This window comes from Diplotaxodon limnothrissa, linkage group LG20 (genome assembly GCF_057381915.1).
Source record: "Diplotaxodon limnothrissa isolate DT_005_m linkage group LG20, D_limnothrissa_male_GT1.1, whole genome shotgun sequence".
Classification (NCBI taxonomy): domain Eukaryota; kingdom Metazoa; phylum Chordata; class Actinopteri; order Cichliformes; family Cichlidae; genus Diplotaxodon; species Diplotaxodon limnothrissa.
Window position 1 is genome coordinate 850,295 of NC_140615.1, and position 27,293 is coordinate 877,587.

At 41.8% G+C, this 27,293-nt stretch overlaps 1 protein-coding gene across 1 annotated transcript in view; it reads right to left on the minus strand.

Moving 5' to 3' along the window:
- Nucleotides 1-8,528: 8,528 nt before the first annotated feature.
- The window catches only part of LOC146610162 (uncharacterized), a 57,628-nt gene continuing 38,863 nt past the window's right edge, over nt 8,529-27,293 (minus strand). The window contains exons 2-6 of the mRNA XM_085344944.1: nt 22,916-23,131; nt 20,675-20,890; nt 20,042-20,293; nt 8,632-9,606; nt 8,529-8,569 (exon numbers count right to left, since the gene is read on the minus strand). Coding sequence (XP_085201070.1) covers nt 8,529-8,569; nt 8,632-9,606; nt 20,042-20,293; nt 20,675-20,890; nt 22,916-23,131 — 1,700 coding nt within the window. The remainder of the gene's footprint in view (nt 8,570-8,631; nt 9,607-20,041; nt 20,294-20,674; nt 20,891-22,915; nt 23,132-27,293) is intronic.

Sequence of the window (27,293 nt, forward strand, 5' to 3'; positions counted from 1 at the left end):
AAGTTATGACCTCGGCAGTTGTTTCTCTGCTTTCTGTAAGGTGGGGGTGTGGAATGTGGTCTATCTAGCTCCCCTGTCTTTAGACACAGAGTCTCCTGCTTACAACCTTCTCTTCATGATTCAACAATTAAGCATGTCAAGAAAACAGTGTAACACATTCCCAGCAGATCAAGGATACAGAGTGATGCACATTTATCTAATGAACTAATATGTGAATATGTTCTGTTAACTCAAAAGTATAATGAGAACTAAACTACATACAGCTCACACACTCTATATTAAAGGGTATAATATGATCTACAGCAGTATTCTAATTCAACTACTTTGATTACATATATAAGGTAACATATAATAACAGAATAATCTAATAATTCCCCCTTTTGATCTCTGAAAGAGATCACTTACAACATGCACTCCAGGGTCGCAAGGTCCAAGTTTTCTTGATCCTGAGGCCCTCTGTCCCCCTTTAACGGGTGGACCATATGTGGGATGACCTCTGTGTTCACGCAGTTCAGATGCAAGCAAAGTTAGATTTACAACCATAACAGCAGTTACAGATGACTCTCCCATCACTCCCCAATTCTCCCACAGCTTTATTTTGGTGCTCCAGTTTTCCACTCCCATTTTAATGCCCCCTTATACCTTTCAAATGTACTTAGACTAGAACCTCTGTCTAAGGAGCTTTTAACCTTTATTTTTATTGCTGCAGCTACCAGTGTCTTCCAGTTGGGTGATTCTCAGCTTCTTTCTTCGACCTCCGGGGTTAGACCACCCTTTAGTCATTGCACAGTTCTGGGGATTATTCTGCCCCGATTTCAAACAAAGATCTGTGTATTTTGGGGTCACCGGCGTGTCCCCCTTTTTGCCAAGAGCCTCTTGAACCTCGTTGGTCTGGTGTTCCTGGTTTTCGCCAACCCCTTCATGGTTATTGCTGTGTTTGTGGGATCCATCTTCTCCAGGAGCCCAAACGTCATGACACTTGATCCCAGTTGCTGTCTCGGCAGTCCCTACATCTGTCCCTGCTGTGAAGGGTCCTCACATCTCCGGGTCCCCGTCTGGTGTCTGTTCCTTTCTCTGCAAGAGACAGAAAACCAAAACACCTCTCTCCCTAGCCTTGATAATCTAATATTGTTATCCATTGTTCTTCTAATGATTCAAATTTGGTTCAAAATATTATGTTCAGGACTTATTCTAATCATAATCTATGTGTGTGTAAAAGAAATCAAAAATTAATGAGTCATCTCTAAGTCTAACCCATTATATGCTTAAGTTTTACCATATAATGTTCAAACTCAACTCCCCCGTTTTGACACACTCCCATGTGTCAATTCATTGGAGCTAGACACTTAAAAGAGAAGGTTGGTGACATCATATCTCAGAAAGTATCAGAAATTCTTCTCTCGAGTACCGTTGCTCCAGCCTTGTCATCCCTGAGGATCTTCGATCCCGAAAATGTCCCTTCTCCTCATGTAATAAAGTCTGTCATCCTTCCATGCCCTGGTAACTGGTCCATCCAGAGCCATATGATCTCAAATATACATACAACAAGCCAAACCACACCCTGGTCACACCAACCCTTTTCTGCCCTGAAGATGTCCAACACCATCTTAGTCTGGACCAGGGTTGTAATAGTTTTGCAATTTTCATCAGTTTTAATCAGTTTTTACCAATTGTTTGCTAGTTTAGTTTAGTTTTTATTTTCTGAAAATCCTTAGTTTCAATTTAGTTTTATTTGTGTTTTGCAAAAAATTAAGTGTAACAAAATCCCAGTTCCATCATATCAGTCAAGCTCTTCTGGTTATCCTTGGGTGTTGAGACTAATAACTATTAACTCTTGCCGCACCGAGTGGTCCTAATTTTCGTTGAAGTGAATTGATAACCTTTTGAAGGCGATTGTTTCACACCTTTATTTAGATGTCCCAGTCCTGTTGTCTCGGGATACATCACGCTGCCTTATCTGGGGTTAGCTGTTTTCTGGGGATGCGGGTTGAGTGGGTGAGCTCTTCAAGGAGGGGGAGTGTGCTCCCCCTGATGAGGTCTTCTAGGTAAGCTAGGTTAACCTTCTTGTGTGGGCTTTTCAAGTGCACTTTAAGGTTAGTGGGACTTTTAGTTTTATAAATGTCCCTCATGACCCCCTGATGACCCAGTATTTCATTTTTTGCACACTGTAGTACACATTTTAGTTTTTGCTTGTAGCTCGCATACTCTACTTGCCACTCCTCTAATTCCTGATGTTTCTTAGAGAGGGCAACAGTACCTTTAAAATTATATCACATGTGTGGGGGTGTGGCCTTGCCAATTGTTTTGCCCACCTTTTCAAAATGGCTGGCGTGCCCACAAGCACATTTCATGGAAAAAGAAAGGTAAGCTTGATATTTACATTTAAAATGTTTTGTTAAACTCAGATTTTTATTTTATTCTTTTTGCAAGTCCCCCTCCTCGGTGGCGAGAAACTGTTGGTGTGGTCAAGTGGGTGCTCTAGAAACAAACGCTCAGGACAGAACAGTTATCAGTCATGTACTTCCTACAAATTTTGCATATGTTTTATTTCATATTGATCCTCTGAGTGTAATGGTACATTTTAATTTGAATTTATCCAAACTAAACACAATATTTTCTTTATTTACTTTGCTCTTGTTCTTTTTCAGTACCACATCCTATCAAATGTCCCTGTCAATTATATTCTACATCTAATAACTTACTATTTCAAGTGAGAACCTAAATCACGTGGACCAATGTTTATTATTGCATATCTCTATTCTGAATGTGGCCAGTCATTCATAGGTATTGTTCAATTTTGGCGATTTTCCTCTATAAAATTTAATTGACTTTTTACAGTGGCCTGCTATGGTTAATAATAACATATTCCAGTCATGAGTGGTATCAAAAGTCTTCTCCACTGTAGCATTTGGCATTCCCAATAATATATCATGATACCTTACTCAAAACACAGCTAATATAGCACAGTTTTCTTAATGCAAACATCGGTAACTCAAAATCAGCAACCACAGTGTTAAGTCTGCAGTTCATACTTATGTGAAGCTAGAGTCTCCTCCTCCAGTCTCTCTTATCCTCCTGCTCCTGAAAAAACAAAACAAAACAAAGCGAAGCATCCACCCTTCTCTTGTCGGCTGGGTGAATTGTTTATTGGCATTTACGAATCCTAAAGTTGGTGCAGTCATTGTCTCAGTATCAAGTCAGTCAAAACTTTTAGTCGTCAGTCCATCACAGTCCATTCACATGCATACCTCCATACACATTCATACCAGATGTTGCTGATAATGGAGTCTCCCGCGCAACCTATTCGAGCCTTCATCACCAGCAAGATGACGTCATCATTTTAAAGGAAAACAATTCCTTGTTGTTTTTTGGGCCGGATTGACTCGGTGCAATCCTTTTAGACTCAGAACTTCTCAGTGTTCCCTATAAGTGAATTTCTCCCAAGCCAATTACAATCATGGAGAAGCACACTTTGCAACTGTTTTTGTAAGAATATTTTATAGCGCTTTAAATTTCAATCTTTCAGGCCTTGTTTAAAGAGCTGATTGTTAAATCATGAACTCACAAAATATCAACATATCACCATATCACCATATCACCACCGGTGGATCACACCTCTCAGATTTTCTTATCTCAGTGCACTGTAACAAAAACGAAAACAGACATAACCAACAAAATACTACTAAAATAACACAAACTAGGGCCCGTTGCAGACATGTCCAAGCATAAAACTATCCCTCTCTCGCTTACGAGAAAGAACACAAGCCAAAGCTCACTGATAAAATCAAGCTAGCGCTAAACAAAACCAAACAATCAACCAGAAATTCACAGGAACATTTTGCTTCCTGCCGGGACAATATTGTGTGGGAATGAGAACCTCAGGTGCCGTAACACCTTTTGTTCCTCCTTGAATTAAAACTCAATCACAGAAAATGCCGTACTCCGACCTAAACTTACACTATTAATTCATCATTTTCACTCTGTGCCACTGTTCCTCATCAGGGCTGTGTGAAGCACAGCAAAGAATTCAGTCAAGGCCTTGAGCCATAAACAGACATCACGCACAGACATTGTTTTCATAACCAAACTTTTTTAGACCTTATTCCTAAAATCTACATAAATGCCCTCTGGGTGACATATAACACATTCTAAGTATTTAATGGTAATCAATGGCTCCTCATAAAAATTATGCATTGGGATGTTTGTGTGCAGCATTTTGCATATCAGCATAAGCAAAGCATTCTTCATTGCATCAGCGTGTATGTGTGTGTGCGTGTGGATCACTCTTCATTGCACAAGCGTGTGCATGTGTATGTGTGTGCATCACTTCTCAGTGAATCAGCATTCCCGTGTGTGTGTGTGTGTGTGTGTGTGTGTGTGTGTGTGTGTGTTCATCACTTTCCTGTTCTGGTGTTCTGGGTAAACCACGGCCTGAAGCATGCCCTGGGGTCCTGCCCCCCTCCTTTTCAGTTTGTTTGCGACCATTGCTGCTGCTGCTGCTCAAAATTCAGTCCGTCCTGGTTCTGACCCCAATTGGGGCAGTCCTTTCTCCAGTGTCGATGTTCACCGCAGGTGAAACCTGCATCTTCTTCTGTGTTTTTGTCCATTCTGAGGTGCCTTCTGTCCTCAGTTACTCCTCTTGTCTCGGTCACGCCCTTTTTCGCCACCCGATCATCCGTGTTGGTCCATCACTGTCCTGCACAGTGTGAATGCAAAGTTATCAAGGTCAGCATTCTTTCGCTCGGCCTTACTTTTCATTCGGGCTTGGCGGGCGTCTCGTCACAGCTGAGCTCTGTCAGCTGACGCAGTCTGGGAATTTTCCCCCGTGTAGTGAAACGGGCCTTAGGTTTAGTGCTCTCCGTCTCGGCTGCATGAGATCACATTCCTGCAGGTCTGTTGACATTCTCAGGTCGTTGTTGTGGGTCCAGCTGTTGCAGCATTTGGTCAGTGTCACGTATGGGGGAGAGCAGGAGTCCAGTCAGCCTCGGCTTTCAGGGCCGGCAAAGCAGCCTGTAATTAAATATATATAGAAAAAACAAAAACAAAACAAAACAAAAACAAACAAAAACAAACGAACAGGAAAATGATGTTGTGTTGGCTGTGTTATTCAGAGGGGAGACAATGGGGCCAGGCCCTGTGTCAGCCTTCTTTCCCCCTTTTTTTTGTTTTTTGTCTCCCGATATAATCAACTCCTAACCCACCAAGTTGACAGGACAACATGCACCTGTTAAAATTCTTAAGATCATGTTTAAAAGCCCAAAAAAGGAACTTTCTTTCATTCAGTAATCACTTTTATTAATCAATCAACAGAAAACATGTCACAATTTGAATCTTTTAACCACTAAATTTGTTGTGTCTTGCCTGGTTGGTTAGACCAGTGTTCCTTTTTTTTTTTTTTTTTTTTTAGTTAAATTGTTGTCCTGCAACCCAGAGGGTTTCTTTGTCAGTAATGTATAGACTTCATCATTTAAGTATGTTAATTTTTCTTTAACCTTGCTGGAAAATCTTCACGTGTTCATGAGTGTAAGCTGTTTCTTCATTGCGTGTATGTGCATTTGTATAAAAGCAGGTTAATTTTATCTTTTCTCAAACTAGGCGTTACCTTAAAAGGAGCCTTTCTCTCAGATTTCTCTGCTTGTGTGTTTTTGTTTCACCTTTTTGTTGTGATGCTCCGGACGCCTTCCCAACCTCCACAAGTCCGTTGGCCCCAATTTTATGTGTTAAAACTTCTCTTAATTTCTCCTCTAATTCTCTCCTCGCTGCTGTCTTTTTCACAGCTGCTGATTCGTGCTGGGTGTGGTTCCCATTACCTATAATTTTGCTTCGACCGCTGTGCTTGTGGGGGCAGTTGGTCCAGGTCCGCAGCTTCCTGTATTAACACACTAAGAGATTTATTTAATTTCATTTTCATCACATGTTAAACAGATAAGCAGGCAACCCGCCTACCTTGACAGCGTAAACTGTACGTCAGTCTCCCAACACATTCCTCTCTGTACTCCTCCATAATTCTCCACTGCACCTCTTACTATCTCTCCTTTTTATTTTTATTACACCACAGAGTAATACACCCAATTATGCCCGTCTATCTCTATGTGGCTCCAAATTCCCTCTTTATTTTAATTTCACACTCGTCAGGGGACAGGCACACAACAATTTCAACCACTGAAACGAGGAATTCAACCTTTTTATATTTCTTTACTAATCTAGACTCAACCTTTGTTCGCAAAATGTGTCTTGTTCTAGTCCGGAATAAATGTGAACCCGTGATTACACGGCCGTTCCAGTGTTATTTCCGTAGCTATGCGGGGGCCCTCACCTCCCCAAGTCACCACCTCGGCACCCGGACGCCGCCGGTCCTGGCCGCGCGTCCACGAACAGGAGGGTCGCCACTCCTAGGGCAAAATTATTTCCACAGGTACACTAGGCATCAACCTTTGATCCTAAAATGTGTCTTTGCTCTAATGTCCTCCTAATCAAACACATCAACCGTCACTGTCACTGTGTTCACACTTCACACACAGAAACACACTCAGCGCGTGCCTCACACATAGCCAGAGCGCGCCTTACACACACAGCGCGTTACACCATCAGTGAGACACACAGAGAGCGTTCCTCATCAGTGGAAGATTACACAGAAACTTCTGAGCTCAACTGTTAGATCTTCTTAAAGCACACTGCACCATAGACCAAAATACCCCTTTCTCTGCGCTTATGACCGCCACAACAGGGCAAAGTCGCATCATAAAAGTGATGCTTGCATCCCCGAAGTTATACCTGACATCATAAACCAGGTTTTGCTCTATGTACTTAAAATTTTACTTTGTATTATGACCGCAGCCCTTAAAACTCGACTGACGCCACAAACCACCGTCAAAACCTCTATCCAATGTACTAAAACTAGCACCAACCACTACTGCACTTCACGGCCGCACCACCGGAACACGCCGTATCATAAACCAAACCTACGGACGTGTTTCGCTCTCGCGTTGCCAGCGTTCAACTGCACCGTGAAGCCAGCATCTGCTTTTCCTTAAATCAACTTCTATTTCATTTCTGCACATTTATCTAATGAACTAATATGTGAATATGTTCTGTTAACTCAAAAGTATAATGAGAACTAAACTACATACAGCTCACACACTCTATATTAAAGGGTATAATGTGATCTACAGCAGTATTCTAATTCAACTACTTTGATTACATATATAAGGTAACATATAATAACAGAATAATCTAATATTGAACAATCTGTCTTCACGTCACTGATGGTGGTATAGAAAAGTCTTAGACATGCTCTTGGCAGACAGGGGAGGTGTGTGTTCAGTGTTTGCTATTATTTGCTCCACTTTTGTTCTGAAACACACAACTTCAGGAGACATTGATGGAGTACCGTTGAGGACCTGGAAAGTGAGGACAAGAATCAAGGAAGTTAGCATGATTATCCACTTGAATGCGTTGAATCTTTCTGACCAGTTGATCACCAAAAGGCAGATCACACGAAGCCCTGTTTAACAGCTCGTTTGGAAGTACTGTTAGTTTTTCAAAGAGCAGCAGGATTGTGGGGTCGCAAATTTTAAAGGCTTTGCAGAATTTCTATAGGCTGGAAAGATGTTGATTCAGGCTTTTGGAACACAATTGAAACCAAAACACAAAATCTACAGGAGATGAGTGAAGTGTGATGCCAACAGTTTTATTGAACATACAAGATTAACAAAGATTTAGAAGAAAGAAAAGCCCACTAGGGTGTTCGCCATAAGTACATGCAGGCCAAACACCAATCAAGATAAATAAAGATGAAGACTCCCGGGACTCTTCTGAGGTCCTTTTACAAAACAACAGCTGGGTATCAACAGGTGTTCACATAACAGTAGTGCAAGCTATGTTAAAAATATGAATAATAAATGACCTAAGTATATGGGTCACAAACAATACGAGAACTTGAATCAACCGCCTAACATTGTCATTCCCTAAAATATTCCCTTTCCATCTACAAAGCACTTCCCATTAATGTCAATCTAGTGTATAAATTCATTAAAAACAAAAACAAAATCCCAACAGGAGTTCTGGCAGTGTGCAAGTTAGCGAACAGTGTACAGTTAGTAAACTGTCTCATGCTTTAAACACCTTCAAACTGTGAACTTCAGAGAAAAAACTGATTTCAATAAAGGCTACCGCATGTACACGGGTAGTTTTTTTAAACTGATATTTCCAAGTGTGATTCTGAGAAATAGTTCTTTTATGTCAAGACCCAAAAATATCTCAAGCACTGTTGAGGCCATGCCAAAGAAAATGAAGAAACTTCAGTAAAGACAAAGCCCATAAACAATAAAAAATGATGTCAGAAAATGTGATAAAGGTGCAAACATTTCATGTTGCGAGACAAACACTTTTTCTTGTCCATGTGTGAAAAAAGAAACTGAGCTTCTGAAAACCTTTTCAAAATGAAGTTTTTTTTCCCGAATGCTCATTTTTAAATGATCCAAACACTGTTTATGTGATCTGCCATCACCATTTTCTAAGAATGAAACTTAGCATGTAGGATGGTTTCCGAAATGCATTTTCAACTGTACTAAAGTAATACAGAATGTGGCTTCTCACCTGTGTGAATTCGCATGTGCATATTCAAGTGACTCTTCCTAGTAAATCTTTTCCCACAGGTGCTACAGCAATGTGGCTTCTCACCTGTGTGAATTCGCATGTGTATATTCAAGTGACTCTTCCTAGTAAATCTTTTCCCACAGGTGCTACAGCAATGTGGCTTCTCGCCTGTGTGAATTCGCATGTGCATATTCAAATTAGATTTTACATGAAATCTTTTCCCACAACTACTACAGCAATGTGGCTTCTCGCCTGTGTGAATTCGCATGTGCATATTCAAATGACCCTTCACAGTAAATCTTTTCCCACAACTACTACAGCAATGTGGCTTCTCGCCTGTGTGAATTCGCATGTGTGTTTTCAAATTTGATTTTACATGAAATCTTTTCCCACAACTACTACAGCAATGTGGCTTATCACCTGTGTGAATTTGCATGTGTCTCTTCAAGTGACTCTTCCTAGTAAATCTTTTCCCACAGGTGCTACAGCAATGTGGCTTATCACCTGTGTGAATTTGCATGTGCATATTCAAGTGACTCTTCCTAGTAAATCTTTTCCCACAACTACTACAGCAATGTGGCTTCTCGCCTGTGTGAATTCGCATGTGTTTAGTTAAGTCTGACTTCCAAATAAATCTTTTCCCACAGGTTCTACATAACTTAGCTGTCTTGGAATTTTGAACTGACAAGCCTGATACGATTTGCTCCGACTTATTTCTGTGTGAGTTACCATCCTTGCTTTCATCCTCATCTGTGTCAGAAGAGTTGTGAGAAAGGCACTGGTCACAGCATGGTTCTGATTCACTGTGGTCACTTTTTTCACGAGATGGAAAATTTGCAGTCTCCTGCATTAGTACAAGCGGTTTTTCCTCTTCAGTGGTACTGAGTTCCTCCTGTTCCCCTTTAATCTGTGAAGGATCCTCCTGGCCTAAACTGGAGTTCTTCTCCTGGTTACAGACCTGCTGATTTGTGAGCCCCTCCACATCCTTACAGTCATGTTGTGGAAAATCTGAAGGGACAGATCAAAAAGCATACATTTTTTGCCTTAACCATTAGCAAATCTCCACATGGTAAGCATGTTGCTTAGATATACCAATGAAAATCATGTTGTGGGGAGAAACAGTTTTGCTGACTCAGTGAAAACCATTTTGGCTGCTCATTTACAAACTCTACAAATAATATAAACAGACCATCTACGATGAGAAAATAAAGACGATATATAATCAAACAAAACAAAGTCGTATCCCTGAAAATTTTTAATCAAAGTGCACAAAACATTTAAAAGTTTATTTAAAATTAGTTAAAAACTTTACAGGACACTCACTGCAGTATTTTTTTGTTTATTTTTTAGATTAACCATTCATTACCTGAAAGTTGGGGAGAATGGCAGGTAGAACCTTCACCTTTCAGGTCCCTCTTCTGTGAAAACAGCTGCCAATTTGGATTCGGAAGACAGATACCCTCTCTACTTTTAAGATTAGGCTTAGGTCAGTACTGTTGGGGCAGTTAGCATTCTCTTAAAGTCTCTTTGTATGTTTTCCTGTCTGGTGGCCTCTTGTTGGTTTACATTATGGTTAACACTAGAAATACTGACTTTTTTCTTGGTGCAAGTCCCTACCACTAGATTTACTAACCCCGTGCAAATTTGCGTAAATTCCCTGAACCTAACACCTACTAGCACCCCCAATATATATATATTAGGGGTGCAACGATACACAAAATTCACGGTTCGGTTCGGTTCGATACTTTGGTGTCACGGTTCGATATTTTTTCGATACAAAAAAAAATGTTCATGCCTTTTTAATTTGTCATTTATTAAAATTATAAATATATATTTTAACTCAAAAGTACAGTTTTTAAATTTAACCCTAACCCTTGTGCGCGTTTTTTATTTTGACAGCGAATGCGCACCTGTGGACCACTTATGTGCAGCCCTGGTTATATAGCTCGTCATATTGCAGCCACAGAAATTATTTTGTCCATGAAACCATAAAGCTGCACTTTCTTTTTGCCTTATAGTCTGATTTGTCATAACTTCTCCGTTTTGTGGTAAGCTTTTATTTGGCTGTCACTTCTTCACCCTGACCTGTCTTATTTGGCTCAGCAGAACTGAAATGCTTTTACACGCGCACTCACATAAGCTCAGCGATTCTCTGCGCGATCAACCTCTCACATGTTTAAGCTGCGGGAGATTTCACTTGTCATGTTTGCATAGTAAGCTAACGATTAATAAGACGATGTCAGAGGAATTGGTGAGGAATCACTCATCTTTGGAAAAGAGAGTTTATTACAGAGAAATGGCTCTTTCCAAAATAAAAGCTATACTATCCGCTTCTTCTGGGCTATATTCTCAGCAGCATAAGGAGAATCATGTGCTAACAGCTGTCTAAATGACTCGGCTAAAGTTAGTAGCATGCTTGTTGTTTTTGTCTTTGCACTAGGATGATGTCGGTGTAAATGTGCAGTCATATTCGTTGTGTTCCCACTAGTGCTTTCAGGTTAATCTCGTTCAAATGACCTTAACGCCACAACACGGCAAATCTCCGTTAACGAGCTACCGCCGATCGCTCCGTGCATGGGGCTAGACGGCCAACACGTTAACGAGCTAACTGCGCTAACACACTAGTTCACACCCATGTAATTGAGCATTGCGTGGCACATCCAACATACTGTTTTACTTTAGTCCATGACTCGCTTACCTTCAGGGTCATACGTCACATGAAAACCAAAATAATTCCAAACGCCAGATCTGAATGAGGGTCAATTTGCCTGTTGCAAGGAGAGCTTAACTTCTGTCTCGCTAGCTTGCCCTGTGCTCTTCCTTCTGACTATGCTGTCTGTGTGGAGCGCTCAGTGGATCTGCGCTCGACAGTGCAGCCTAGGCGGAGTAGTCGAACGCAGATCCACTGAGCGCTCAACACAGACAGCATAGTCAGAATGAAGAGCGCAGGGCAAGCTAGCAAGACAGAAGTTAAGCTCTCCTTGCAACATGAACCTCCCCCACCCTCATTCAGATCTGGCGTTTGGAATTATTTTGGTTTTCATGTGACGTATGACCCTGAAGGTAAGCAAGGCAAGGCAAGGCAAGGCAAGGCAAATTTATTTGTATAGCACAATTCAACAACAAGGTGATTCAAAGTGCTTTACAGAGACATTAGAAACAAAAACAAATAAAAAGCATGATTTAAAATTGATTAAAACAAGCAAACAAACAAACTAACTAAACACACACATTTCACACCTGTTCGCGCGATCTGAACCCTTATCGTAAGGGGAGCTACCAGTCCTTCTGTGGACGAGCTACTTTCTATTTTAAATTCCCTGAATTTAAAGTACTCTCTAGACCCAGTCTAGACCCAGTTGGGGAGCTACCCAGAGCTCTAATCCCACACCTGTTCGCGCGATCTGAACCCTTATCGTAAGGGGAGCTACCAGTCCTTATGTGGACGAGCTACTTTCTGTTTTAAATTCCCCGAATTTAAAATACTCTCTAGACCCAGTCTAGACCCAGCTGGGGAGCTACCCAGAGCTCTAATCCCACTTAACAAACAAACAAACAAACAAAACAGTATATAAAATCAAAACAGATAAAATCAGAACAGTAGATAAAATCAGTAGTTAATGTAAGTTTTGAAATTTAAGCTTAACTAATTAACAAACAAACAAAACAGTATATAAAATCAAGACAGATAAAATCAGAAATAGATAAGATCAGTAGTTAGTGTAAGTTTTGAAATTTAAGCTTAAAAGTGTGGATTTGGTGCTTTATTCAAATGCAGCTGAGAACAGGTGAGTCTTCAACCTGGATTTAAATAAACTGAGTGTTTCAGCTGATCTGAGGCTTTCTGGGAGTTTGTTCCAGATATAAGGAGCATAAAAGCTGAATGCAGCTTCTCCGTGTCTGGTTCTGACTCTGAGAACTGATAAAAGACCGGATCCAGATGACCTGAGGGATCTGGAAGGTTCATACTGGGTTAGGAGGTCACTGATGTATTTTGGTCCTAAACCATTCAGAGCTTTATAGGCCAGCATCAGAACTTTAAAGTCTATCCTCTGACGGACAGGCAGCCAGTGTAAAGACCTCAGAGCTGGACTGATGTGGTCCACTTTTTTGGTCTTAGTGAGGACTCGAGCAGCAGAGTTCTGAATGAGCTGTAGTTGTCTGACTGATTTTTTAGGTAGACCTGTAAAGATGCTGTTACAGTAATCAAGCCTACTAAAGATGAATGCATGGACTAGTTTTTCCAGGTCCTGTTGAGACATCAGATCTTTTATCCTTGAAATATTCTTGAGGTGATAGTAAGCTGATTTTGTTATTGTCTTAATGTGTTTTTCTAAGTTTAGGTCTGCATCCATCACTACACCCAAATTTCTCGCCTGGTCTGTGGTTTTTAGATGTATAGATTGAAGTTCTCTGGTGACCTGTAAAATTGCAAAGTGAAAGCAAAAAAACAAGCGCAAATTCAAACGGGATTTCAATATGTCACATATTGACAGTGGCTCACCGATGCCAATGACATAATTACCCAGCTACATTTCTGAAAGAATGCAAAAGCATTGACATATATTTTTCCTTCCTACAATAGCCCGACGGGCAGGGCAGAGATAGATTTTGGTAGCCCGACTGAAAAAATTGCTAGCCCCAGGATGTCGGGCTAGCGATTTTGCGAGCCCTGTATCTGATTGAGGAATCACTCATCTTTGGAAAAGAGAGTTTATTACAGAGAAATGTCTCTTTCCAAAATAAAAGCTATACTATCCGCTTCTTCTGGGCTATATTCTCAGCAGCATATTAAACATATCAGGTCCCCATAAGGAGAATCATGTGCTAACAGCTGTCTAAATGACTCGGCTATAGTTAGTAGCATGCTTGTTGTTTTTGTCTTTGCACTAGGATGATGTCGGCGTAAATGTGCAGTCATAGTCGTTGTGTTCCCACTAGTGCTTTCAGGTTAATCTCGTTGAAATGACCTTAACGCCACAACACGGCAAATCTCCGTTAACGAGCTACCACCGATCGCCCCGTGCATGGGGCTAGACGGCCAACACGTTAACGAGCTAACTGCGCTAACACACTAGTTCCCACCCATGTAATTGAGCATTGCATGGCACATCCAACATACTGTTTTACTTTAGTCCATGACTCGCTTAGTGGAGCTGTTCTCATCGAGACGACCCCTCCTAACTACAGTTTTATCAGTGAGGCCAGGGTGAGCAGGAGAGGAGGAGGGGTTGCTGTCTTATTTAATGAATCATTTCAATGTAAGCAGCTATCTCCTGGAAGTTTTCAGTCTTTTGAATATGTGGCTTTACAGCTGAAGGCCCCGTCCAAAGTTGTGTTTCTTAATGTTTACAGGCCTCCCAAATACTGCACAGACTTTTTTAATGACCTCAGTGAACTGCTGTCTGTGATCTGTGTTGATTTCGACTGTGTAATTATTGTTGGGGATTTTAACATCCATGTGGACAACCCTCAGGACAAAGGGACTAAAGACCTGAGTAACACTCTGGGCAACTTTGGGCTGACTCAGCATGTAACAGAGGCCACACATAATAGAGGACACACTCTTGACCTACTGATCTCCAAGAGCCTGAGCATTTCAAACATTACTGTGTCTGATGTGGGCTTATCTGATCATTACTGTGTTTTCTTTGAAAGTAAAATCTCAGCCCACACAAATACAGTGGGGCAAAAAAGTATTTAGTCAGCCACCAATCGTGCAAGTTCCCCCACCTAAAATGATGACAGAGGTCAGTAATTTGCACCAGAGGTACACTTCAACTGTGAGAGACAGAATGTGAAAAAAAAATCCATGAATCCACATGGTAGGATTTGTAAAGAATTTATTGGTAAATCAGGGTGGAAAATAAGTATTTGGTCAATAACAAAAATACAACTCAATACTTTGTAACATAACCTTTGTTGGCATTAACAGAGGTCAAACGTTTACTATAGGTCTCTACCAGGTTTGCACACACAGTAGCTGGTATTTTGGCCCATTCCTCCATGCAGATCTTCTCGAGAGCAGTGATGTTTTGGGGCTGTCGCCGAGCAACACGGACTTTCAACTTCCGCCACAGATTTTCTATGGGGTTGAGGTCTGGAGACTGGCTAGGCCACTCCAGGACTTTCAAATGCTTCTTACGGAGCCACTCCTTTGTTGCCCGGGCGGTGTGTTTTGGATCATTGTCATGTTGGAAGACCCAGCCTCGTTTCATCTTCAAAGTTCTCACTGATGGAAGGAGGTTTTGGCTCAAAATCTCACGATACATGGCCCCATTCATTCTGTCCTTAACACGGATCAGTCGTCCTGTCCCCTTGGCAGAAAAACAGCCCCATAGCATGATGTTTCCACCCCCATGCTTCACAGTAGGTATGGTGTTCTTGGGATGCAACTCAGTATTCTTCTTCCTCCAAACACGACGAGTTGAGTTTATACCAAAAAGTTCTACTTTGGTTTCATCTGACCACATGACATTCTCCCAATCCTCTGCTGTATCATCCATGTGCTCTCTGGCAAACTTCAGACGGGCCTGGACATGCACTGGCTTCAGCAGCGGAACACGTCTGGCACTGCGGGATTTGATTCCCTGCCGTTGTAGTGTGTTACTGATGGTGACCTTTGTTACTTTGGTCCCAGCTCTCTGCAGGTCATTCACCAGGTCCCCCCGTGTGGTTCTGGGATCTTTGCTCACCGTTCTCATGATCATTTTGACCCCACGGGATGAGATCTTGCGTGGAGCCCCAGATCGAGGGAGATTATCAGTGGTCTTGTATGTCTTCCATTTTCTGATGATTGCTCCCACAGTTGATTTTTTTCACACCAAGCTGCTTGCCTATTGTAGATTCACTCTTCCCAGTCTGGTGCAAGTCTACAATACTTTTCCTGGTGTCCTTCGAAAGCTCTTTGGTCTTGGCCATGGCGGCGTTTGGAGTCTGACTGTTTGAGGCTGTGGACAGGTGTCTTTTATACAGATGATGAGTTCAAACAGGTGCCATTCATACAGGTAACGAGTGGGGGACGGAAAAGCTTCTTACAGAAGACGTTACAGGTCTGTGAGAGCCAGAGATTTTCCTTGTTTGAGGTGACCAAATACTTATTTTCCACCCTAATTTACGAAGAAATTCTTTACAAATCCTACCATGTGAATTCATGGATTTTTTTTTCACATTCTGTCTCTCACAGTTGAAGTGTACCTCTGGTGCAAATTACTGACCTCTGTCATCATTTTAAGTGGGGGAACTTGCACAGTCGGTGGCTGACTAAATACTTTTTTGCCCCACTGTATATTTCTACTTGGAGAAATTTAAGGGGCTTATCCCTCAAAACTTTAAATACAATAAAGTTGCAAAAAATAGTTTCCCACCACAGGAAATTTATTTTGAGTGTCTTCATAGTTTTATTTTGGAGATACAGCAATTTTTATATACTGCAGGAAAAACAAAAAACAATCCTATGATGCAAATTTGCAAAGAAAACAGCATGTGCATCATTTCACTGTGGGAAGTGTTACGAACAGCTGATAGGAACGGCAAAGCGTGTTTCTGGAATATTATGTTTTTGTTCCTGCAAGCGCTTTTTATGCAATTTTTGCAAAGCTATATGTGGAACGAAACCGTGACCGAGGACAAGCTGATGGCATCAGATGTAAGTACAACTCCTCCGGTTTCATATGCAAAACAAATTATTGCGCTAGCTTACACGGTTCAGGTTCTACAGGGATTTAAAAATAGTTACGCAAAACGGAGCGTGCTGCTCTGACCGGCTTTAAAGGGTTAACAATGACTTTAAAAAAATAATATAAAATAGTGTGCAACACCACTGAAGTTTGTTTTTTTTTAAACTCTCTTTTCAACCAACGGCAGTCACTCTCCAAATAACTTCTGCTTAGCTTTCCGAGCTTCCCTCGGGTCCTCTTAATCAGCGGTCTCCAACCTTTTTTGCGCCACGGACCAGTTTATGCCCGACAATATTTTCACGGACCGGCCTTTAAGGTGTCGCGGATAAATTAGGGAGGGGCTAATAATCGGCTCAGTCATTTTTAATGATCGTTGAAAGCCCAGATCGTAATCGTGATTAAAATTCGATTAATTGAGCAGCCCTACGTACTATGGCAATGACAGACCTTAGCAGACTCTGTGGGTCCAGCACGAGTGAAGCACGAGCGATTTGCTACTGCACTGGGCATTCCAATGTCCTCCTCTACCCACACAGTGCCGTCTTTTGCCGTGTGGCTCAGACTGGGCTTCCCAGTACCACGGTGCCTCTTCCATGGAGGCATGTTGGGTTCTTGTTCCGTCTCCTTTTTAGATTCTTCTGAGGAGGTATCAGTGGCCTGCTGGACAAATGAAACCTCTCCTCCATCAGAGTCTGCTTCATCCATTTCCTGAAGCAAGGAAATGGATGCGCGCCTGTTGCGCGCAGATGTTCTTCCTGTGAGGCAGTGATACAGAGGCCATCCTGATGTGCCTTGTCAGAAATGCGAAGAAGAAATGATTCTCCAGCCTGGGCTGTCTGCTTTTATGCACAGCACTGTGCTGAAGTAATGCAATGCCACTCCCTCACATACACAGTCACAATGGAAGATCTCTGGTGAGAGTCAAGGAACTGCATTGCTGAATGCTGCAAACAGACTATGACACAGACAGACAGACTGTGTGGGAGAGTAACCTAAGACAAAAGGCAGAAAGATGAAGAGATGAACCAACCTGGAACTGAGGGACAGAATTAATTTTTTATGTTTTGCTATTTTTACATGAACAGGCAAAGGAGAGAACATGCAACGCTGGGGAGATCACACATGTCACTCATGTCATTGTATTAGCAACTTTTCATTCTGTTTTCACACAATTTTTTATAAATAAAACAGACTTGTGTTTCCATATATTGTGAATGTGTCTTACACATTTGCAGGTCAGTCAATGTGTGGGATATTTTGTATAGATACGGCAGGCATTTCTGAAGGTTGTAACACAGAGGTTTGGCCTGCCTTGGATCTGAGCTACTCTGAGTAAACGTGCCAGGCCTCAAAGATAATGGGTGGTTTGCACAACAAAAGCAGGAGAATTGAGCTGACGACCTTTGAAAATCTCAGTAGGGGTGAATAACACCTTGGGTTAGTAAATTTAGTGTAAAAAAAAGTAAGAAAAAATAAACAACATCATTTTAAAAAATGTTTGAAACTCAAGAGGTCAGAAATTTCACCAAGCTGTGTTACGGCTATTCTTCCCATCCCATGCAAGGACACCTGGATTGGCTGGAGGACTGTTTACTTAGCCTGATAGGCCGAAGGACACTGTCTCAACTAAACTATGGACACGCAGACACACACACTTACACTGATAAGCACTCACTCATCCCCTCTCCCTTTCCAACGCCTTCGATGCTTGTGCCCTACCGGGGAAGATAGCAGTCAACTGGACCAGCACAGATGCTGCAGGACCGGATGCGCTGTCTACACCGGCTCTCTCTTACCCTTTACCCGCCCCTGTTGCTTGTCTTGTGTTTCTATGGTGTATTGATAGTCATGTGCTTTTGTGCTGAGGTGTTTTTTCTGTTATCAAACTGTTCTCCCACTAGGAGCTCAGTCTGAGTGGAGTTTTTTTTCTCCTCCTCTTACCTCATGTAGTGTATTTTCGTTGTTTTTTCCTATCAGCCTACCTTTCTGACATGTTAGATTAGATTAGATTAGATAGAACTTTATTAATCCCTCGGGTGGGTTCCTCTGGGAAATTCGATTTCCAAAAAAGCACAGCACCGACAGAAGTTACAGAGTTACAGAATATTATATATATATATATATATATATATATATATATATATACACACACACACACACACACACACACACACACACACACACACACACACACACACATATATATAAATACAGAGACAATATAAATAAAATATACGAAGGGGATAAATAGAATAAATAGGAATAAAAATAAAAATACAAGTGAATTGCACATTTCAAGTATTGAGTCTATTGCACCGTTGACTATTTACAAAAGTATTGCACAAAAGGTATTGCACAGTGAGGTGAAGAGGCACTACAGCTTAGTTGTTCCCCCCTCCTTTGTCCTCCTGTTTCCCCTCCCTCTCCCCTCCAGGGAGGAGTTAAACAGTCTGATGGCGTGTGGGACAAAGGAGTTTTTAAGTCTGTTAGTTCTTGTCTTTGGGAGAAGCAACCTGTCACTGAACAGACTCTTCTGGTTGTTAATGGCCGTGTGCAGAGGATGCCCAGCATTGTCCATAATGTCCATGTCTGCCCAATGTGATGTTTGTGTAAAGTTGGTCAGAAGGTTCCTTTGTAAGTGCGCATGCGCCATTAGCGTGCTGCCTGCTGTAACCCTAATTTCCCTCGGGATGAATAAAGTATTCTGATTCTGAAGCTGAGCATTTTTAAAATCAGGGTCACACCTATACTTCTCTATAGCTCGTAAACATGAAGCAAAGACAGCGCTTTGTATGTTGCAGACATTCATCAGCAGCTGCTTAAAACAAATCCTCCGTATCCAGTGGCCAGAGAGGATTACAAACTGTGGACAAGTACAAACCAGAAACCAATAGCAATACAGTTCTGAGAGAAAGTGGTGCTGGATTGGCCACACAATCAGGAAGTCCACCAATAACATCACTACACAGGCCTTGTGCTGGAATCCAAAGGGAAAGAAGAAGAAAGACCCAGAAACACATGGCACAAGGACACACCTATCATAGTGTTGTGTGGTTTGCTAAAAGCTTAGTTTCAAATCGATATATTTTATTTTTAAATTGATCGTTCAGTCCTCATGGGGATTGTTATGTTATCCACAAAAGGTTTAGTGGATGTACTCAGTCATAATGTACAGGGGCGGCTCCAGAATTTTTTCATATGGGTGGCCATATGGGGGCCACTGAAAACATTGAGATGGCACACCAAAAACATAATTTAAAGTTCTTTTTTTTGTTTTATTTTTTTATATGCTGTTGTCAAATATAGGTCACTTGAAAAATGTGGCCAAAAAAAGAAAGAAAAGTACATGCCTAGTTAATTTCCTGTTATTAAATTTGATATTCACTGTAAGTGTGCCTGCAGGTGCAGGGGCGAAGCACAGGCGAAGGAGTGACGACTGCAATTTGGAGGGACAAACAAAGTGACCATATGAATGACAAATATGAATATGGAGGAATAAATAACAAGCTGACGTTTCAACTCATTGTAGGGTGTCTTCCTCTCTCTTGTACTCAATTATTTTCAACATAAGACAGTCCTGACAGGGGCGACACTGGGAGGGCTAGACATTTTGGCTCTTAGAATATTACGTCAGTTTCCTTATTGCAGTCGGTCTTTAAATTCTTCATGTGCCTCTATAAAGTATATTGGAGGTCTGATTAGGACCCAACATGAGTTAGATTTCTTAATACAAAACTGAATCTATCTATTAAAGTTTTGCATACCTATTCTGTGCAACTTTACTTCAGGGTTCCACATGATGCCCAGCTCCTGCCCGGTCCAGATGATGATGCCTTTGGTTTCCTGCTTCAGTGCAAGCTGCTCTCCTTCCTGATTGGTGGAGATTTCCTCCTGTTCCTCTTTAGTCTGTGGAGGATCTGTGTTCTGCTGGTCCAGACTGGAGTTCCTTTCCTGGCTACAGACCTGCGGGTCATCCAGATCCTCATTTTCCTTACAATCATGTTGCTGTGGGAGGTCTTGATGGACAGAACACACAAGAAAAAAGTCACACTGTGAGCAGGTCTCTCAGATATGTGAGCGATATTTAAATATTCTCTCTCATGCAGCGAACAGAGAAGAATTCTGTTTACATGCAGAAAGTCATCATTTATGAGGCGTACAGCTCACTACTCCAACTTGGTCCTTGTGGCCAATAATCCACAGTTTTCATTGTCTCAACATTTTTCTACATTCTGCGTACAGTTCTGGGCTAACATGACTTAAATCTGAAACAGAAAACATGTCTCCAGTGAGGCAGTATCCCAGGCGGTAATGCACGCCATGTGTCTTTGTGACATTTTGTTATAAGTCATATTCATTTCTATATTATGAAATCTGCTTATTACACTTTTACATACCAAATCTGGTCAGCCGTGATCCAGGTTTCCACAACAAATCCAGCTGTTCTCCGGTCCAGACATTAATCCCTTCATCCTCCTGCTTCAGTGCAAGCTGCTCTCCTCCCTGATTGGTGGAGATTTCCTCCTGTTCCTCTTTAGTCTGTAGAGGCTCTGGGTCCTCCTGGTTGAGACTGGAGCTCCTCTCATGGTCACAGAACTGCTGATCATCCAGACCTTCGTGTTCAACAAAAGGACACAAGAAAATAGTGACTAATGTGATGATAAGAAAGCTCAAGAAGGATGAAAACGGTCACCTATTGAGAATTTAGCTTGCGTTTTATGTTGCCACAGAAACATTCACTGATAGTCATTTGTTCACTGGATGATGTTGATAACCTTACAGCTGTCTGGGGTCTGATTTTTAGATGTGACTGCCAGTGATCATCACACACTGTGAATAAACAAACAAATGAACAGCAGCATGATCTGAATATGATCATGAAAGCTTAAAGTATTTTACGACGGCAGGTAAGATATGCTGTTAATGCTAATCTTTTAACATTTTACTAATAAATATGATGCAAATCTCATGGTCCACTACATTCCAAAGATGCTCTGTTGGGTTGAGAGCTGGTAACTCTGGAGACCCGAGTACAGAGAACTCAATGTCATTTTAAGGGAACTGCATATTTTCTCTTTTTTGGACTACTCTCTGTAAATCATGCAGATGTTTGTGCTGGAAATTTAAACAGATCAGCAGTTTCTGAAATACTCAGATCAGCCAATGTGGCACCAACACCCACACCATGATCAAAGTGATTTCAATCACCGTCACTGATCGCTATATGCTGAAATGCATGGACTGCTGCCATCTGATTGGCTGATTACATTTTGGATTAAAGAGTAGTTTACGGGTGTAGTTAACAAAGTGGCCGTAAGTATGTTTACATAGATGCAGTGTTAGGGAGTAACGGCATACATGTACCGGCGTTATGCATTTAAAATACAAAACATGAGTAACTGTATTCCGATATCCATCCATCCATTCGCTTATCCTTTTCAGGGTCGCGGGGGGCGCTGGAGCCTATCCCAGCTGTTATAGGGCGAAAGGTGAGGTACACCCTGGACAGGTCGCCAGTCTGTCGCAGGGCTAACACATAGGGACAGACAACCATTCACACTCACATTCACACCTAGTGGCAATTTGGATTATCCAATTAACCTATCCCCACAAGCTGCATGTCTTTGGACGGTGGGAGGAAGCCGGAGTACCCGGAGAGAACCCACGCAAACACGGTGAGAACATGCAAACTCCACACAGAAAGACCCCGGCCTGATGGTGGAATTGAACTCAGGACTTTCTTGCTGTGAGGCAACAGTGCTAACCACCGTGCCGCCGATAGTTACCGATAATTTGGTAATAATTAGAATACAGTTACTTCTAAATAAATGGATTACACGATGGTCTTTTCCTGTTTCATATGTCAGGCTATACCCTCTCTAATTTTGTTGATTTCACGCATTACCGGAAACCCAAACAAAACACGCAACAAGAAGCTCTAGTGTAAGTCTCTTGGTAATGTTGGTGGCGTCAGTTATACAATGGACCCAGAAACCGAGCTGCTCTCAACTATAAAGACTCCACCCGAAAGAAACATCTGGAAGTACATTCTTTTTTTAAAGACTAACATTAGCTAGGGCTGTGCGACATGACCAAAATCTCATATCCCAATATAAGACGTTTCTCGTCTTATATTGTAGTTTTATTTTATAGTGTTTCTGTGTTCTGCTGGTCCAGACTGGAGTTCCTTTCCTGGCTACAGACCTGCGGGTCATCCAGATCCTCATTTTCCTTACAATCATGTTGCTGTGGGAGGTCTTGATGGACAGAACACACAAGAAAAAAGTCACACTGTGAGCAGGTCTCTCAGATATGTGAGCGATATTTAAATATTCTCTCTCATGCAGCGAACAGAGAAGAATTCTGTTTACATGCAGAAAGTCATCATTTATGAGGCGTACAGCTCACTACTCCAACTTGGTCCTTGTGGCCAATAATCCACAGTTTTCATTGTCTCAACATTTTTCTACATTCTGCGTACAGTTCTGGGCTAACATGACTTAAATCTGAAACAGAAAACATGTCTCCAGTGAGGCAGTATCCCAGGCGGTAATGCACGCCATGTGTCTTTGTGACATTTTGTTATAAGTCATATTCATTTCTATATTATGAAATCTGCTTATTACACTTTTACATACCAAATCTGGTCAGCCGTGATCCAGGTTTCCACAACAAATCCAGCTGTTCTCCGGTCCAGACATTAATCCCTTCATCCTCCTGCTTCAGTGCAAGCTGCTCTCCTCCCTGATTGGTGGAGATTTCCTCCTGTTCCTCTTTAGTCTGTAGAGGCTCTGGGTCCTCCTGGTTGAGACTGGAGCTCCTCTCATGGTCACAGAACTGCTGATCATCCAGACCTTCGTGTTCAACAAAAGGACACAAGAAAATAGTGACTAATGTGATGATAAGAAAGCTCAAGAAGGATGAAAACGGTCACCTATTGAGAATTTAGCTTGCGTTTTATGTTGCCACAGAAACATTCACTGATAGTCATTTGTTCACTGGATGATGTTGATAACCTTACAGCTGTCTGGGGTCTGATTTTTAGATGTGACTGCCAGTGATCATCACACACTGTGAATAAACAAACAAATGAACAGCAGCATGATCTGAATATGATCATGAAAGCTTAAAGTATTTTACGACGGCAGGTAAGATATGCTGTTAATGCTAATCTTTTAACATTTTACTAATAAATATGATGCAAATCTCATGGTCCACTACATTCCAAAGATGCTCTGTTGGGTTGAGAGCTGGTAACTCTGGAGACCCGAGTACAGAGAACTCAATGTCATTTTAAGGGAACTGCATATTTTCTCTTTTTTGGACTACTCTCTGTAAATCATGCAGATGTTTGTGCTGGAAATTTAAACAGATCAGCAGTTTCTGAAATACTCAGATCAGCCAATGTGGCACCAACACCCACACCATGATCAAAGTGATTTCAATCACCGTCACTGATCGCTATATGCTGAAATGCATGGACTGCTGCCATCTGATTGGCTGATTACATTTTGGATTAAAGAGTAGTTGAACGGGTGTAGTTAACAAAGTGGCCGTAAGTATGTTTACATAGATGCAGTGTTAGGGAGTAACGGCATACATGTACCGGCGTTATGCATTTAAAATACAAAACATGAGTAACTGTATTCCGATATCCATCCATCCATTCGCTTATCCTTTTCAGGGTCGCGGGGGGCGCTGGAGCCTATCCCAGCTGTTATAGGGCAAAAGGTGAGGTACACCCTGGACAGGTCGCCAGTCTGTCGCAGGGCTAACACATAGGGACAGACAACCATTCACACTCACATTCACACCTAGTGGCAATTTGGATTATCCAATTAACCTATCCCCACAAGCTGCATGTCTTTGGACGGTGGGAGGAAGCCGGAGTACCCGGAGAGAACCCACGCAAACACGGTGAGAACATGCAAACTCCACACAGAAAGACCCCGGCCTGATGGTGGAATTGAACTCAGGACTTTCTTGCTGTGAGGCAACAGTGCTAACCACCGTGCCGCCGATAGTTACCGATAATTTGGTAATAATTAGAATACAGTTACTTCTAAATAAATGGATTACACGATGGTCTTTTCCTGTTTCATATGTCAGGCTATACCCTCTCTAATTTTGTTGATTTCACGCATTACCGGAAACCCAAACAAAACACGCAACAAGAAGCTCTAGTGTAAGTCTCTTGGTAATGTTGGTGGCGTCAGTTATACAATGGACCCAGAAACCGAGCTGCTCTCAACTATAAAGACTCCACCCGAAAGAAACATCTGGAAGTACATTCTTTTTTTAAAGACTAACATTAGCTAGGGCTGTGCGACATGACCAAAATCTCATATCCCAATATAAGACGTTTCTCGTCTTATATTGTAGTTTTATTTTATAGTGTTTCTGTGTTCTGCTGGTCCAGACTGGAGTTCCTTTCCTGGCTACAGACCTGCGGGTCATCCAGATCCTCATTTTCCTTACAATCATGTTGCTGTGGGAGGTCTTGATGGACAGAACACACAAGAAAAAAGTCACACTGTGAGCAGGTCTCTCAGATATGTGAGCGATATTTAAATATTCTCTCTCATGCAGCGAACAGAGAAGAATTCTGTTTACATGCAGAAAGTCATCATTTATGAGGCGTACAGCTCACTACTCCAACTTGGTCCTTGTGGCCAATAATCCACAGTTTTCATTGTCTCAACATTTTTCTACATTCTGCGTACAGTTCTGGGCTAACATGACTTAAATCTGAAACAGAAAACATGTCTCCAGTGAGGCAGTATCCCAGGCGGTAATGCACGCCATGTGTCTTTGTGACATTTTGTTATAAGTCATATTCATTTCTATATTATGAAATCTGCTTATTACACTTTTACATACCAAATCTGGTCAGCCGTGATCCAGGTTTCCACAACAAATCCAGCTGTTCTCCGGTCCAGACATTAATCCCTTCATCCTCCTGCTTCAGTGCAAGCTGCTCTCCTCCCTGATTGGTGGAGATTTCCTCCTGTTCCTCTTTAGTCTGTAGAGGCTCTGGGTCCTCCTGGTTGAGACTGGAGCTCCTCTCATGGTCACAGAACTGCTGATCATCCAGACCTTCGTGTTCAACAAAAGGACACAAGAAAATAGTGACTAATGTGATGATAAGAAAGCTCAAGAAGGATGAAAACGGTCACCTATTGAGAATTTAGCTTGCGTTTTATGTTGCCACAGAAACATTCACTGATAGTCATTTGTTCACTGGATGATGTTGATAACCTTACAGCTGTCTGGGGTCTGATTTTTAGATGTGACTGCCAGTGATCATCACACACTGTGAATAAACAAACAAATGAACAGCAGCATGATCTGAATATGATCATGAAAGCTTAAAGTATTTTACGACGGCAGGTAAGATATGCTGTTAATGCTAATCTTTTAACATTTTACTAATAAATATGATGCAAATCTCATGGTCCACTACATTCCAAAGATGCTCTGTTGGGTTGAGAGCTGGTAACTCTGGAGACCCGAGTACAGAGAACTCAATGTCATTTTAAGGGAACTGCATATTTTCTCTTTTTTGGACTACTCTCTGTAAATCATGCAGATGTTTGTGCTGGAAATTTAAACAGATCAGCAGTTTCTGAAATACTCAGATCAGCCAATGTGGCACCAACACCCACACCATGATCAAAGTGATTTCAATCACCGTCACTGATCGCTATATGCTGAAATGCATGGACTGCTGCCATCTGATTGGCTGATTACATTTTGGATTAAAGAGTAGTTGAACGGGTGTAGTTAACAAAGTGGCCGTAAGTATGTTTACATAGATGCAGTGTTAGGGAGTAACGGCATACATGTACCGGCGTTATGCATTTAAAATACAAAACATGAGTAACTGTATTCCGATATCCATCCATCCATTCGCTTATCCTTTTCAGGGTCGCGGGGGGCGCTGGAGCCTATCCCAGCTGTTATAGGGCGAAAGGTGAGGTACACCCTGGACAGGTCGCCAGTCTGTCGCAGGGCTAACACATAGGGACAGACAACCATTCACACTCACATTCACACCTAGTGGCAATTTGGATTATCCAATTAACCTATCCCCACAAGCTGCATGTCTTTGGACGGTGGGAGGAAGCCGGAGTACCCGGAGAGAACCCACGCAAACACGGTGAGAACATGCAAACTCCACACAGAAAGACCCCGGCCTGATGGTGGAATTGAACTCAGGACTTTCTTGCTGTGAGGCAACAGTGCTAACCACCGTGCCGCCGATAGTTACCGATAATTTGGTAATAATTAGAATACAGTTACTTCTAAATAAATGGATTACACGATGGTCTTTTCCTGTTTCATATGTCAGGCTATACCCTCTCTAATTTTGTTGATTTCACGCATTACCGGAAACCCAAACAAAACACGCAACAAGAAGCTCTAGTGTAAGTCTCTTGGTAATGTTGGTGGCGTCAGTTATACAATGGACCCAGAAACCGAGCTGCTCTCAACTATAAAGACTCCACCCGAAAGAAACATCTGGAAGTACATTCTTTTTTTAAAGACTAACATTAGCTAGGGCTGTGCGACATGACCAAAATCTCATATCCCAATATAAGACGTTTCTCGTCTTATATTGTAGTTTTATTTTATAGTGTTTCTGTGTTCTGCTGGTCCAGACTGGAGTTCCTTTCCTGGCTACAGACCTGCGGGTCATCCAGATCCTCATTTTCCTTACAATCATGTTGCTGTGGGAGGTCTTGATGGACAGAACACACAAGAAAAAAGTCACACTGTGAGCAGGTCTCTCAGATATGTGAGCGATATTTAAATATTCTCTCTCATGCAGCGAACAGAGAAGAATTCTGTTTACATGCAGAAAGTCATCATTTATGAGGCGTACAGCTCACTACTCCAACTTGGTCCTTGTGGCCAATAATCCACAGTTTTCATTGTCTCAACATTTTTCTACATTCTGCGTACAGTTCTGGGCTAACATGACTTAAATCTGAAACAGAAAACATGTCTCCAGTG